Source organism: Carya illinoinensis, chromosome 7, assembly GCF_018687715.1.
Source record: "Carya illinoinensis cultivar Pawnee chromosome 7, C.illinoinensisPawnee_v1, whole genome shotgun sequence".
In the NCBI taxonomy this organism is placed as follows: Eukaryota; Viridiplantae; Streptophyta; class Magnoliopsida; order Fagales; family Juglandaceae; genus Carya; species Carya illinoinensis.
Window position 1 is genome coordinate 4,759,096 of NC_056758.1, and position 15,790 is coordinate 4,774,885.

General features: G+C 36.0%; 2 protein-coding genes across 3 annotated transcripts; one reads left to right on the top strand and one right to left on the bottom strand.

The window, feature by feature from the left end:
- Positions 1-1,005: 1,005 nt before the first annotated feature.
- LOC122316814 (aspartic proteinase-like) lies at positions 1,006-7,026 on the top strand. Of its 2 annotated transcripts, none has more exons than XM_043133613.1 (14): positions 1,006-1,203; positions 2,844-3,205; positions 3,285-3,345; positions 3,470-3,564; positions 3,681-3,793; positions 3,924-4,092; positions 4,202-4,241; positions 4,568-4,632; positions 4,789-4,902; positions 4,990-5,045; positions 5,364-5,520; positions 5,609-5,728; positions 6,265-6,353; positions 6,679-7,026. In XM_043133613.1, exons 2-14 carry the CDS (start codon positions 2,858-2,860, stop codon positions 6,761-6,763), a joined length of 1,512 nt encoding a protein of 503 aa, XP_042989547.1. In that variant the 5' UTR covers positions 1,006-1,203; positions 2,844-2,857; the 3' UTR covers positions 6,764-7,026. The 2 variants fall into 2 exon arrangements, with proteins under 2 accessions (XP_042989547.1, XP_042989545.1); XM_043133611.1 differs by having other exon boundaries at positions 1,007-1,203; positions 4,990-5,054.
- Positions 7,027-8,068: 1,042 nt separating this feature from the next.
- On the bottom strand, positions 8,069-13,726 carry LOC122316901 (G patch domain-containing protein 8). Its single transcript, XM_043133744.1, has 8 exons — positions 13,576-13,726; positions 12,770-12,858; positions 12,239-12,434; positions 11,404-11,558; positions 11,014-11,157; positions 10,803-10,906; positions 10,240-10,393; positions 8,069-8,454 (listed from the first exon to the last, which is right to left on the bottom strand). Exons 2-8 carry the CDS (start codon positions 12,839-12,841, stop codon positions 8,374-8,376), a joined length of 906 nt encoding a protein of 301 aa, XP_042989678.1. The 5' UTR covers positions 12,842-12,858; positions 13,576-13,726; the 3' UTR covers positions 8,069-8,373.
- Between the last annotated feature and the right edge of the window lie 2,064 nt (positions 13,727-15,790).

Here is a 15,790-nt window from a genome sequence, read left to right on the forward strand (position 1 = left end):
TTCTTGGTTATTGCCTGGCCACGCCAAACCCACAAAAGATAAGCAAGGTTACTAGCGAGTGCTTTCATTGTTTTGCTGCAAAATAATCTTCTTCTGTCAAAATTACTAAAGAGGTATACATCATGAAAGTCAAAAGAAATGACAAAATGTTGATTAACATATGCATAGTTTCATTTATAGATAAGTACCACATGCATAGCACATAGAGTCTGAGTGGTTGCCATTCCGGAAGAAAAGGACAACAAATGTTACAGCATATGCATGATGTCATAGGACTTATGATAGAGAATTGCTACCATCATAAATAGATCTTACAAAAATAAGTTTACATATTGACATAATTTTTTAAAATGATACGTTAGATTTACTTTATAATAAAAGTAAATTTATAATTTAATCTATTAAATTAAATAATATTAGTTTGTAGATTTATTTTTATAGAATTTTTTTATAACTAAAACATTAATTTTCTAGCTTTGTGCTGATTTTTCAGGACAGAACTTAATTAAAGTGATAACCTACTGCTAAGCTTAGCGCCATTCATCTTGACAAAGTTAGAAAATTTGGTGGAATTATAGCCAAGTGGGAATCTCTTGAATGTACACTCAAATTCGAATATGGATTAGTTTCTTCGGTGAGAAAAGAACAGGAATCGGTGAATTTAATTTAATATTCCTACATTTAGTATTAGAATTCATTTGAAAATTTACAAAAAACTAATTTGATTGATGAAAACTTGGTTTGTAGATACGATGTTAAAGAGGCGAGAATCATGTCTATTATTATCTCTACCAATCACTCCATCTTTCATGGACATAAAACTATCCAGCGCAACCTCTGACTACCTTATCCGTTTTTCAAAAAATGTTTTTATTTTTTATTTTTTTACCAGCGATTATCTACAAATTGCATGACTGGTAAAAACCTTGCCTTGACTGGTAGATAATCACTGGTAAAAAAAAAAAAAAAAAAAAAAAAGACAAAAACAAAAACAAAAGCAACTTGCCTCGACAGGAGTGAGGAGCGTGGCTTTCCATGTTTCAGTAAGATATTTATGTTGTGGAAGACAAAATTCAGCCTTTTGAGCTATCTATCTTCCTCCTTTTATGTGCCCTCCTGTGCATGCGGATTGATTGTCTAGAAACTACTCAGACCCATCATCTCAGTTTCAGCGGCTTCTCTACTTGCTTCAAGCTTAGCAAGGTTTGATCTCTACTCTTTGTATTCTATTCATCAACAAGAGCCTCATCACACGGGCAAAGTGATCATAGTACATGCTGATTCCCAACACCGAGTGATCTTTTCCATATTTTCGTAATAGATCTTTCTCTTTCTTTCTTTCTTTCTTTCTTTGTGCTGTGACACTCTAAACCGTATGTCGAGTTTCAGCAAGTTGTTGGTTTCTCTCAGCATAATATTTTTTTTTTTTTTTGAACTTTTTGGATGAAATTCTCTCGGCGTAGTTTTCTTTTCCTTTTCTTTTCTACTTGCGATAGAATCTTCGGGGGCTTTGTTTGGGTCTATATTTAGTTGTTTTTGTAGTGAAATTATTCGTACAATTAGCTTAATATGCCATAGTGATGGGATTATATTCTATTTTGTTATAAGGGGCGATGAATTACTGTGTAATCTTCTCAGTAACCCCCTGCTCGACTGAGTCTCTATCTCTCTACCTACAACTTTAGCCAAAAGCAATTTCCCTTTTTCTTATACAATTTACAATTGAGTTCCCCCAAAATTTTGGAAACCAAGTATTCAACACCAAAATATTTTAATGGGGCTCCTTGATCACTATTTGTGGTGCATACTATTGTGGTTTAGCTGATCAGTTTGCTAGTGAAGATCCCGTAGCTGCTTTTTCTTCCCTATATACCCTTAACTGGAAGCAGTGGAGCTAATTCGACGATCCTAAATCTTATGGCTTGCTTTAAAGTTTTCTATAATTTCTTTAATTTTTAGACGAGTGTAACACTGATATCGATGTCCTTAGTTTGAGCTCAAAACAGGTGAATATATATCCTACTGTCTATTGAGAAGTTCCACGTGGCTTAGGAACAAATTCATCCTAGGCTTTATAAGGAGTTATCCTACTCCTCGTATTAGGCATTTTAAGGGAAGAAATAAGTGTTTCTATATGGTATCAGAACAGGCTAACCTATGACCGATGATGGGCTCCCGCGACCTACCCACGATGATGGTACCGGAAATACCGGCCCACACGTGAGGGGGCTTATTGAGAAGTCTCATATGGCTTAGGAACAAATTCATCTTGGGCTTCATAAGGAGTTACCATACTCCTCTTATTAGGCCTTTTAAGGGGAGAAATGGGTGTTTCTATACTGTCCTCTTGGAGATTTGATTGCCTTGGTTTAACGTTGATGCCTTGGTGTTTTCTTGAAATACATCTTCTTGTACTTCCTGGTGTACTGATAGATTTCTAACAGGCAACTTTGGAGATTTTAGTATCAGGTTTTGTTATACTATTATGTCCTCCATTGCAAGATGTGATGTCCACTTGGTAGGAAGCATCTGAATCCCTAGTTAGGTATTACTTATGTATATGTCACGTGTACTTGGGTTATGCCTAATATGTCATGAATAAAACTTCTTGATTACCTATCAAAAAAGAAAAAAAGGAAGCATCTGAATCCTATATTGCGATTTATTCCTTTTGTGATGCTTTTTTACTTGCTGTAAATCCAGTTTAATGGATACTTAAAAGCAACTTCAAATGGCACTTTCTGATGTTATGATAGCACCAGAATCAATCATGCATCTTATCTCCCCTGTTCCCCCATATAAAATGGCTATGCCACGTACTTCTTAATGACCGTTATTGACAGGGATCTCAGTGAGCATGGGGCATGAGTATCTTTCTCTGGCTTTCTGTTTATGGGTTTTGACATGCTCACTTCTTCCCGTTTCTTCAAATGCTCTTTTGAGGATTGGCTTGAAGAAGCGGCCCCTGGATCTTCACAGTATCAATGCTGCCAGAATGACAAGAGAAGAGAAATCAAGAGAGGGCATAGTGGTTATGCCCCATTATTTGCATAATTCAGATGAAGATATAGTAACTCTGAAGAACTATTTGGATGCTCAATATTTTGGAGAGATTGGAATTGGCACGCCCCCTCAGAATTTCACTGTCATTTTTGATACCGGCAGTTCCAATCTATGGGTTCCATCATCAAAATGCTATTTTTCTGTAAGTTTTGCTCCATTTTGTTCCTTTCATCTTCCAGTATCCACAAATACAGAAGTATGTATTGACCATAAATTTCCAGATTGCTTGCTATTTCCATTCTAGGTACAGGTCAAGCTTGTCCAGTACATATAAAAAGAATGGTAACTTATTGCTTTCATGCTTTTATAGTATTGTGTTGATGACTGTGTGCAGATAAAAGCTATTGGATGTAACAAAGGGGTCCTGACATGAAATTGAATCTATAATTGTCGATTTGTGATCCAGGAAAATCTTGCGAAATAAATTATGGATCTGGATCTGTTGCGGGTTTCTTCAGTCAAGACAATGTTGAAGTTGGGGATCTTACTGTCAAGGATCAAGTGGGCCAACCCCCCCCCCCCCCCCCCCCGTCTTTTTAGAAGTTTTTCTTGAAACTGCTCTTTTTTGTGGCCACAGTAACAGTTGTAATATTTTATTTTTCTTTCTTCAAATTCAGGTTTTCATTGAGGCTACACGAGAAGGCAGTCTGACATTTGTGTTGGCAAAGTTTGATGGAATACTTGGACTTGGGTTTCAGGAGATTTCGGTTGGGGATGCTGTGCCAGTGTGGTATGTTCTTTGTAATTTGATATGGAATTTTGTACTCAAAATTGTTTCTTCTCAGAATAAAGAACGGTACATTTTTCCCTCTTCAAATTATCTGGTGCTTTGGTTAGACTGAGTTGTTACAAGAATACAGGTACAATATGGTGCAGCAAGGTCTTGTAAAGGAGGAGGTTTTCTCATTCTGGCTTAACCGGGATCCAGATGCAACAGAGGGTGGTGAGATTGTCTTTGGTGGTGTTGATAGGAAGCACTTCAAAGGAAACCACACTTATGCTCCAGTCACTGAAAAGGGTTACTGGCAGGTATGAAAATTTTGTAAAAATAATGCTAGAAAAGTTGTCCTTTTCCATGTGCTTGCTTCTGTGGAAATGGTATATTCATTTTTTCAAAATTTCTTTTCTTCGATTTCAGTTTGAAATGGGAGATATTCTTGTTGGGAACCAGTCAACAGGTGATTTTGTGGTACCTTATATATGGTAATTTATGTTATATTTAAAGAGCATTTCCAAATTGTTATCAAAGTAAGTACTTGAGGGGATGTCACAAGTAGAAACAGCAGAACATCCTAATTTGCAAATAACTATTTATATGCTTTGCTTAAAAGTTGCTGGAAATTGATGCTTACTACTAGCAGAGGGAAAGAACACTTTGATTGGCAATTTTGATGACCTGATATTTAATCCCTTGCTAGAATGTTGAACTTGTGTAAACCCCAATTAACTTTTCACCTCTAATTTCAGACAAGAAAGTATATTAATTTGTTAATAATTACCTCAGGTGTCTGCAAGGGGGGCTGTGCTGCTATTGTGGATTCAGGAACGTCCTTACTTGCTGGTCCAACTGTATGTTGTTTCATCATTTGAAAAATCACATGATTTTCAAAAAGAACTTCCGGCTTGATTAATCATATTTTTCTCTTCTTTTCCCTTTTCTCAGCGTCTTTTTTCTGTTAGTTACTTTTTGGGATTAAATTATTATTTGATGACAATGATTTCTAGCCTATTGTGACTGAAATAAACCATGCCATCGGAGCCGAAGGAATTGTAAGTGCAGAATGTAAGGAAGTTGTAGCTCAGTATGGAGACTTAATTTGGGATCTCTTAATCTCAGGGGTGGGTTGCTTTTACATATACTTCTTTTTGTACTCTGTATACATATCCCGTTTTACATCTCAACATAAAATTTTCATTGATTTGCAGGTACGACCTGACAAAATATGCTCAGAGATTGGTGTATGTCTTTTTAATGGGGCTAGGTATGCAAGGTCAGGAGTTATTATTGCTTCATGACTTATTTATTCTCAGTATTTGCCTTTTTACACCTCGTATTGGCAGTTTACTTCATTGGGGAATACTTCCAAGTAAAGAAGTTTGTTTCTTGCAAATGTATCTTGATTTTTGTGTCAATTGGGCTTTGATGAAGGGTTTCTCACTGAATCCCTTTATCAATCAGGTTCACTATATGTGCGATTTTTCTTGTGCCAGTGAAAGGCTCATAGGGGTTGTAGTCTCATGATGCAGTGGGGATTCTTAAACAGTTCATCTAATTGAAAATCAAACCAATTTCTATGCAGCTATGGAATTGAGACAGTGGTTGAGAAGGAAAACAAGAAGGGAGTGTTACCTGAGGATGATCTTTTGTGCACTGCTTGTGAGATGACTGTTATTTGGATCCAAAATCAGCTAAGACAAAAAGGAACCAAGGACAAAGTACTCAAATACGTGAATGAGGTAGCTTACTCTAAAACCATACCCTATTAAGAAGCGAATGTTAGCTATATGTTGATAATCATTGTTAAACATTGGTTTTGATCTTTAGCTGTGTGAGAGCCTGCCAAGTCCAGCAGGAGAATCAGTAATAGGATGCGATAGCATTTCAGGCATGCCAAATATTTCATTCACTATCGCGAACAAAACTTTCAACCTCACTCCAGAACAGGTTAGATTTTGACATAACAAATTTCTCTGTACTTTCTTTTAGTTCATGATGCTGTAATGTGCTTGTTTGCTTCAGACCACTCTTATAGTTTGAAAATATTTGGGAAAGTATCATCCAGAGTTTTGCAGCAATATTCCCGATATCCCATATTGAGTACGAGAAGAAGTTTGAGTTACGAAACTAAATCTTAGGTTATTAAGTAGATGAAAAGTAAGGTATTTTCAGACGTCTTTTTAATCTTGATTAAGCATAAAGTTAAAACACACTTCTTTCACCACTCTCTTTTCCACTCACTGTAATTTATCAATCTTATCTAGTTTTTCCTCTTCATGTGTGGCAATGCAAAGTAAATCATCTAGGTATCGTAATTTACCTGAGAAGACATCGAAGTTTTTCACTTTGGGTATATCAATTATCAACCCTCAAATTAGAGAAAAGTAAACTGTTATACAAAAAGATATATAGTGTCTCTTGCTTATTCCCTCCATTCTGGGAAGTAATCGTTATTGTTCTGTAACCACTTGCCTCACTTTCAGTATATTCTAAGAACTGGAGAAGGCGCTGCTTCTGTCTGCATCAGTGGATTTATGGCTATAGATGTCCCTCCTCCACGGGGTCCTCTGTGGTATCTTATCTTTAACTTTTACTAATGCTCATGTCAGATACCACATACCCATACATGGATACCCCTAGCGTTAATGCATGTTGACATTCATGCTTATGTGCATTTGCTTATTCTGAAACTAGGCAGGTTTGGTAATCAAAAATTCTCATCTCAAACTCAAAATTTTCATCTCATCATTACACATTTCCCAAATCCTCATACAAAATATAATAAATAATTCAACTTTTTCAAATCCCAATACAATAATATTACTAAAACTAATATTTTAAACTCTCATCTCAAACTCAAAATTCTCATCTCAAACTAATATTTTAAATGTTTGCAGGATTCTTGGAGATGTGTTTATGGGTGTGTACCACACGGTGTTTGACTTTGGTAATCTTCGATTGGGTTTCGCCGAAGCTACTTAGTGACCGGAAAATGTATAGTTATTTTTATTCAGTGATCGTAATTTCTGGTAATCCGCAGATTTCGTGGTTTGCTGTTTTAAGTTTAAGTAGTGTATTTTGGTTGGACTAGGTGATGGTTGTAGATAGTATTTCTGGATATGGGGAAGTGGGTGCGTACGCATACTTGCAGTGTTGTAAAGCTAATTGTCCTAAACCTTGATGGCAAAATCTATGAAGGATACTCCTAGGTAAGTTTTGGAAAAACCCAAACAGGATTTATCTCATCCTCTTCGAGTCTTGGGGCAGCAAATAATCTTTAGAGAGAAGATCCAGTTTGAGATGAAGATCTAGTAATTTGACATGCATTACTATTTCAACCAATTTCATCTTATTTTCTTTTTAAACAACACTTAATACAAATACTTTTTAATTTTAAATTTTTAATCTTTTCATTTACTCATTATCTATTGATTGCAACTTTTCTTAACTTTTAAAAGAAGTATAAAAACAATATAACTTTTTCAAATTTAAAAAATAATATTAAAAAAAGCTATATTTTAGCAATATTTTTATTTTATAATATTTTTTATTTTTTTCTCTTATTTTCTAAAATTCAATATAACATCTTATCTCAAATCATTTTCACTGCTATTTTAAATATCACAATTGATTTTACGAAGTTCCCAACTCTAGGAAAGGACACCAACCACTAAAGCTTAAAACTAAAAACGTCGCTGTTTCGAGAAGAAAGCAATCAAGAGTCCGGGCAGTATTATTCATTTGGATATGTAGCAAGGAATGTTTTTACCCTTGCAGGGTGCTGCCTTCAACATCTCGATAATCACAGATGCTAATTCCTGCAAAGAACGATTCTTCTAACCTGGGTAATATCTTGGTGGCTTGTATGACATTTGCTCCAGTCCTTGTTTGCTCCAAAACTTTCTGATTATCTCGCAAGTATCATCCTAGCAAACCTTAAGGCAATGCCAGAGGATAATATACCCATTTGGGCGAAGCATGGATAACCAAAAACTCTATCACAGAGGGTCAAACTCTGTTTTCTTCCCATGTTTAACTGGATATTAAACCATTTCAGTTCCAGATTTGATTATGGTATGCTCTCTAAGAAGTGTCCTAACCCCCAGTTCACCACCTAAAACTTTGGTGCTCTGGCCAATTAAGTGTGAAACTATTGACAATTAGATTCGACAGGTAAAGATCGTTGCAAATACTAATAATTTCAACCATTCTAAAGGCTACTAACATAAATACAATATACAAATGTAAGAAACGCCTTTGTTGAATGCTTGCGGTCCTGAGGTCATGAAAGCTTAACACACATAGGAACATACCCTTTCATTCAACAACTTCAATATAGTCATACATTCAATATAGAATTTAACAAATTAAACATTTGCATATATCAATATTTTTCAATTTTGACGGGAAACAAAAAGCATGCAAAAGATATTTTACCCCTATCCAAGAAAAGTCCATAAACTTGTGGGCATGTCTCATAAACTTTAAAACAGAAAAAATTGCTAACAGAGCAATCACATGAACTGCATAAATATGGCAATGCAAGCACTACATAAGGTACACTGCTGATGCTGAGCTGCGAAAGCAACCTCTCACTGTTCTTCATCGCTATCATTGCTGAAGACCGAGGCAACAGCTACTTTTGGCTTCTTTGCACCACTACCAAAAGCATTCTGTACAATGAGAGAGAACAAGAAGCCAAGTCATTCAGAATAAACTATTTGTTAAACAAAGATCTTAGAACTAGATCAAATTACAGGATCTGACTCCAGGCGACATTTCGTTATATGTACTAATATCCTCCAAAGGAGGAGGAAAGAGAATAAATTATATTGGCTGTTACCGCTCAAAAAAAGTTGTATTGGCTGTCCTTGATGTGTGAAACAATTTTTAAGCATGCACTATAATTTCAGAAAAAGGTTACACTGTCAGTTTTCTGGTGCTTTCAGCCATGACAATGACAATGGTGACAAGGCAGTAGAAATGTTGGTGCAGTCAGTTAAAGCAGTTATATCAAGCACACCAAATGTTGATTGGTCATGATATCCAAACAGTTGCTTCTGATAGCCAAATCCGGATTCCATTTTGCCTCTCCCAGTCGTTGAGCCCAATCGACTCAACTCTTTCCCTACACCCCCTGCTCAGGGGCACCTCTCTATCTCTCTCTCTCTCTCTTCTTTATTGTCACTTGAATGAAGCCCAAAGGCGAAAAAAAAAAAAAAATACATCTAGTTTATATGACACCAGAGGTTAAATAAATATTTAGTACTAAGGAAATGCTTGGAGAATGAGATGAGATGATAATTCTATGAATAGTCGTGAAATGGTTTGTTATCAGCTTTGAAATTTGGTCTTACTACGTGTTATCAGTAAAGTATTTCTAAACTCACTGTTGAATCGGATTTTCTCCTTGATGCAATAATTTGATATTTTACAGTTTAAGCAACATTTTCCTTTTAGTCTCAAACATGTTTACAGAGAGGGCAATGCTTTAGCAGATAGTCTCGCTTTATTTGGAGCTCTGGGCAACACGGTAAGTTTCTCTTCTCTAGTTTAACTGCCTAAGCATATGCTTGGTTTGCATGATCTGGATCGTGTAGGTGCTCCTAGCTTTCAGCATTGACTCTAGTCCTTTATTCCTTTATGTACCCTTTGTAATCTTCTTTTATTAATTTTCTCATCTCATTTTCTTTAGGAGCTTGGTTTTGGGATTATTGTAACCCTTGCTCCCTTTGTATACGGTATTACTCAGTCTTAAGTGAGGGTTATCAATAAAATTGGAGTACCGTCCTCTTCCTTTATAAGAAAAAAAAAAAAAAAAAAAAAAAAGGTAGTGAAATGGTTTGTATTAAGATGTTTTATTGGGTTTTGGGAAAGGGGAGAAAAAAGTTGAATAAAAATATTATAAAGTTAAAATATTGTTAGAATATAATTTTTTAATATAATTTTTGTTTTGAAATTTGAAAAAACAGTATTATTGCATTTTGTTTGGGGAGTTTGGAAAAGTTGTAATGATTAGGTAATGATTAGATGAAAAAGTTGAATATTTGAAATTAAAAAATGTTTGTATTTGAATAATGTTTGGGAAGAAAATTATGAAAGATTTTGAGATAGGATGAAATGAGATGAGATTCTTTCCCAAAGAACCCCTAAGAGTCATTAGGATGTTCACAACCTGGAACAGTTTCTACAGGTAATGAATACAAGGACAACGAGAAAAAAGTAAATGTTCCCAAATACTTTGAAAGTAATTCAATATGGATCCAGAAAAGTTCTCTGTTTGAATGAATCTTGCACGCAACTACAGTTTAATGTATATGTGTGTAGAATGTTATGTGTGTAAATGCACATTGGAAATCATTATTTTCTAACAACTAAGAAAATTACAAGGTCACATTAACACAGATTGGAGATCCTAAAATTACCAGAAGGTCAGAGTCAAGAGACATTAGGCATACCTTGGAGGTGCCACCTTTAGAAGAAAAACCAAATTTTAATGCCTTCCGCTGATCCTGAACTGCAACTGCGGTAGCACCTTTCAGTTCAGTAGCCATTGGGGCAGACCCAGAATCTTCTTGTTGCTGTTGCTGCTGCTGCTTATGAGCATCTGCCCTGCTTGACCAAAAGGGGAAAAAAAGAAAAAAGAAAAATGCATTTAGGCTCAATAAGAACAAACAATCCCCAACTCCCCTATTAGACATCACTCCTCCCCAAGTTCAGAAAACAGGATTTGGATTCACTCTAGGGCCCAAAGTGTGAGAGAGATAGACACATGAAGTGGTCCCACAACATTTATGGCCGCCTGAGTATGAATTTCTTGGGCAGCATTAAATGTTGTGGGACCCACTTTATTTGTCTATTTCTTCCCCCCCCCCCCCCCCCCCGGGTGTCTAGAGTTATTAACTCTAGGGGATTAAATCTCCAAAAACATATAAAATTAAAAAAAAAAAAAAAAAAAAGAGGCATAGCTTAAGTGAACTAATATATATATATATAACTAAGGGAAAGAGTATATTGATACATCTGAGCAAACTTTGCCATTTCCCTCTCCTGGCGTTGCTGTTCTCGTTTTTGCCGATCATCCCGGCTGCTAGAACCATGCATTTCTCTCATTTCTTTAAAACGCTGAAAATTTCATTCAAAGGTATTTCAGATTTAAACAAAATCAGTAAGGCATACAAACAAGAAAAAGAAACAACAGTAACAAAATAGGCAAAAATAAATAATTTTACCTTTCTGTGATTATGATCATATGAGCTTAGGTGAGCTTCAAATTCCATAGCCAATTTGTATTGCTTGTTGCACAGATCACAATAGAACACTTTGCGAATTTCTTTCACCTCGGTTTGAATTTTCTGCTCACGCTCTGCTAACACCTGGATTTTCATAATGTGCAGGAAGCAGGCAGTAGAAGCCACCAGGTAATAAAAACTGCAGGAAATTCTCAAGACCTTCCAAACTTGATGGTCTCCTATGATATACCATTCCCGTCAAAAGACATACATATATGCTATATGCAGCCTTCTGTTATTTGATGTGGGTTCCAGAAAAAGTAAAGCATCAACCTCAACACTATCTAATTACTGAAAATTCTTATTGCAGCTACAAGTTCAAAAGTATACCTCCCGCTTCTTTGCATGTTCCTCGGTCTCATCTACCTCTACATCAAGCTTTCTTCGTTGGATATTTTCTTCTGCAGTAAAAAAATCATCTTCTTCTTGTTTTCCAACCCCTAATTTTGGATCCCTGATACCAGATTTTATTGGCTCAGTTATTCCTGCATATTAACCCCCAACCCCCAAAAGAATCGTCAAGCCTGGAGCATAACTATGATAACTAAAAATTAAGACTTGTGGAAAATTGGCATTCGGTGTTCACATAGCATCCAAGAAAATGATTTGTTGAAAAGTAGGACATATTAACCCCCCAAAGAATTGTCAAACCTAAAGCATAGCTATGATAAGTAAAAATTAAGACTTATCGATAGCTAGCATTCAGTGTTCACATATCATTCGAGAAAATGATTAGCCATAATGAGGGACATCTGTCTTATTGTGACAAAACAGCATCGCATCAAACTATGAGAGAATCCTAGATTTGAAATCATCAGTACTAATAAAGCCATTATAATTACTGAAAAGAGACAAGAAACATAAAAAAAGCAGTTTAACATTGGCATTTACTACTAAAAACTTAACCATAATTCTCCAACTTCAAGATACAGAGAAAGCTAAGTAGCACCATCACATATATTTCTTTACCAGTCGTAAGGTCTGACCTTTTCCCTTCCCAAAATTTCTTTTTTCCTTTGGTTCAATTTGAACAAGTGTTACGTTAAGGAATTGCAATAGATTTAGATCAATGATATGGTCACCAATGATTCAGAGTGGAAAAAAAAACTACATTATACAGGATGTAAATACACTATAATCATTTGCAATTCTACTAATAGCACACCTTGCTCATTCTTCCCAAGACCCTTTCCTTTCCATCCCATTTTTTGGAGAAGCCTAAAACCAATATTAGATGACGTCAACTGTGTGTCCAATGAAGCTTGTTCCACATTATCCAGATCAACATTCTCTGTAGGCCTATGATTAATTGGCAGGCGGAAATCCTCTGACAAATCCTCAACAAGGGAGTCCTGATAAGCCTGTAGGACATAATGCAGAAAACACACATCAACAAATTGGGGATAAAAAAAAATATATATATATATATTTTCCACTCGTAATGTTCCAAGAAGTAAACATATGCATCACAAGCAAGATTTCATATACATAAAAAAAAATAATAATAATAAATAAATAAATAAATAAATCATAATTATATTTAATAAATTATTCCAATGCAAGAAAGTGAAGAAAGTAGATATTCATTTTTATAATTAAAAAATAAGTAAAGAAAGTAGTAGATATGTAGAAATCATTTACTTAAAAAAGCTGACTTGGTTAACAAATCAAATCATTTCACAAATTGATTGCCTACCTGCTCCTTTTCATGTTGTTGTTTATCTCGAGAACTCATTTCCTGTCCACCATTGAACCATTGATAGTCCATCTTCAATCACTTAGACCCTGAGCATACAAGAAATTTCATATCCCAGAAGTGAAACAATTCATCGGATGATAAGAAATTACTGAACTCTCTCTTTGGTCGCGATAAAAGCTGATGATATATGATAATATAAAAAAAAATAAAAAAAGGAAACTACGGAATCACAAGGCTACTTGTTCTTATCAGCCCCAAAGATAATAACGAATTACAAGACTTTTTCAGATTTTAACTACAAGAAATACCTTTTATAAATATTAGTATATAGATTCATAATTTGCTCCAAAAACATCAACAAGATGTTACTATAACTCTGAACAGTTCGAGACCAATTCAGGAACTGGGTTTTCAATCAGATCCGATTTCCCAACGATATTTATTTCTATATATTAACCCAGCTTATACAAAAAAACAACTGATAATAAAGTCATTTTCTTTACAAAGTCACCGCCAAGTTCCAAGGGTTTTTTTCCAAATACAGAAATATCTTCAGGTAGATAAAGATGCCACAAAAACTATGCCCAATCCATATAAAACTCAGAATCATCAAACCCGTCACAACAAAGCATATGATGAAATAACGATTTCCGGAAGAATATATATTATCTGAAACTGAATCGAAGTCAAAACCCTAGATCAACAAGTCCACAGGCTTCCATAGCAGGAGCAGAAAATTTTAATTGAGAGCCATCAATGCTTAGAGAGTAAACAGAGAATATGGAAAATACGAAAATATTTACCTAAATATTGAGAGAGGAGAGAACAAGTTGCGATGAAGGAGAAAAGCAATTCTGCTTCGGAACTCGACGATGCTCTGTTTCTGCGCGTGGGCATCTATTTCTTATGCGGGATTGAAGGAGACTTGGGCTCAGCTGGCCCACTTTTTGAATATGCCGGGTTGAAATAGTTTGGTCTTTGTCTAAATTTGATCCGTGTCTTGGGCTTTTCTTAATGTTCTTCACATTTAACAGGTTTCCCATGGAGGAAGTTTTGTTATTAATGATATCATTAAATCAAATTTTATATCTAAAGTTTTTATTTTACATTAAAGATATTACGTTTATTTTCTAAAATGTTAATTCAAAGTTTTTATTTTGAAAGAAGGACGTTTTAATCCAAGAGAAATGTTTGCCTTATATAGAAAATGTTAAAAATAAAAATTATAGATGAAGATAGCTTTGTAAGGGGATTTTCGCTCTTGAGTGCCCGTGTGACAAGACCACCGTTCTCTAAGGGAGCCCCTTGCCCCTCCTTGGAATACTCAACCAACAAGCAAAACCAACCCTTGATAGGAGAATTGGGATAAAGGATAGAATGGGCCAAGCCTAGGGGATGGCCCTAGGGGTGAAAGGAAAAGCTATGTACATGGAGCGAGAGAGCTTCGAGCAAAAAGGCTTGGGATATTTAATGGCTAACAAGCCCTGCGCCCAATGTCAGAAGCAGCCACTATCACCTCCAGATGATCGATGGTAGGAAGTATGGGGAAGAGCACATCTAGGCAAAGGCACGCCACATTTAATGATTGGCGAAGTTTAACACGCTACGACAAGGAGGGTGTTACGGGTGCTTGGGGGCAGGCCTTGAGAGGAGGAAGGTGATGAGTGGTCTGTGGAGAAGTTGTGTGATAGATGCAGTAGAGTATCAGATTGCAGAAGAGAATAACGGCCTTAACAACCTTGAAGATGTGGGAAGATGGAGGAATACGACGTGCAGTCTAGGCTAAGTAATTCTTTTAATAAAACGGTGCGTTTAGCTTTAGTGAGGAATGCTGTAAGTAGCTTTGTAAGTGTATGGGTTCGTTTTATGTTTTACTTCCTGCATTTTAGTCTATTAGCTATACGGTGAGTTTTAATTCTTAGAATTCAGTTTCATGCTTCTGCAACTATAAAAGCAGTAGCCATCTCCGTGTAATGGATCGAGAGTTTGAGTTCTGAAGTTAGTGAATTGGAGGTTGAGAGCTCCTCGAAAGTTCTCTGTCAAGATTCAAGAATGGAATCTTGCATTTGATCATTGAATCTTGTTCCAGTTGTTTGCATTTCGGGAAGTGAGGTTCTGTTCTTGGTATCAAGAACCTTACAAGTGGTATCAGTAGTCGGCAATCCTTGGACAAGGCGTTCTGATGGCAGAGGGTACGCGTGCAGCGTTGAAAGGTCTCCAAGAAACAACTCACAAGCAACAAGATTTGGTTCAGAAGCAATTGGAAGGTCATCAACAGGCAATTGCTGGTATAACAGAGAGGTTAGATCACTTTGTGAATGTTTTGAGTTCCTTGGTTGAATCTATAAATGTTAATTCATTTAGAGATCATGAGGTATCTACTGAGCCTAGAAATCATGAGGAGCGGACTGTGTTTCAAAGAAGTGTTAGGTTGGACTTTCCACAATTCAGTGGAAATGATCCTTCGGGGTTGGGTTTTTAAAGCAAATCAATACTTTGATTGCTTTCAAATACCTTTCCATCAAAAGTTGATGGTAGCCTCGCACCATATGCAAGGAGATGCATTGGTGTGGTATCAAAATGCATTGGACTCAGGGCAGTTTAATTCATGGGAATCATTGGTGGTTGCCTTGCAAGGGAGATTTGGACCATCAATGGAGGCTTTGACTAGGCTGAAGCAAACTACTTCAATTAGTTTGTACACTTCACAATTTGAAGCCTTGGCAAATAGGCTCAAAGGTTTATCTGAAAGACATAAGATGAGCTGTTTTATTAGTGGGTTGAAGGATGAGATTCGTATACCTGTGAAGATGTTCAATCCATTAAATCTTGGAGCTGCCTTTGGTTTAGCTAAATTGCAGGAGGAGTATGTGTTGTCTTCAAGGAATTCTTGGAGGCAAACTAGTCATTTTGCTGATAAGTGGCCAGTTTACAGTGAAAGACCTGTAGATTCGTCGAGTAGAGGCCAGAAGGGTTTGTTTCCATTAAGAAAGTCAGTCCTGAGGAGATGGATGAAAA

Bases quoted from the DNA above. Each gene is read 5' to 3' on its own strand.
- LOC122316814 (XM_043133611.1), top strand. From the start codon at position 2,858: ATGGGGCATGAGTATCTTTCTCTGGCTTTCTGTTTATGGGTTTTGACA. The intron at 3,565-3,680 runs GTGGGCCAACCC...CTTCAAATTCAG, and splicing joins ATCTTACTGTCAAGGATCAA to GTTTTCATTGAGGCTACACG. The intron at 3,794-3,923 runs GTATGTTCTTTG...ACAAGAATACAG, and splicing joins GGGGATGCTGTGCCAGTGTG to GTACAATATGGTGCAGCAAG.
- LOC122316901 (XM_043133744.1), bottom strand. From the start codon at position 12,841: ATGGACTATCAATGGTTCAATGGTGGACAGGAAATGAGTTCTCGAGAT. The intron at 10,907-11,013 runs GTAAAATTATTT...TGAAATTTTCAG, and splicing joins ATGATCATAATCACAGAAAG to CGTTTTAAAGAAATGAGAGA. The intron at 10,394-10,802 runs GTATCAATATAC...TTGGTCAAGCAG, and splicing joins ATGGCAAAGTTTGCTCAGAT to GGCAGATGCTCATAAGCAGC.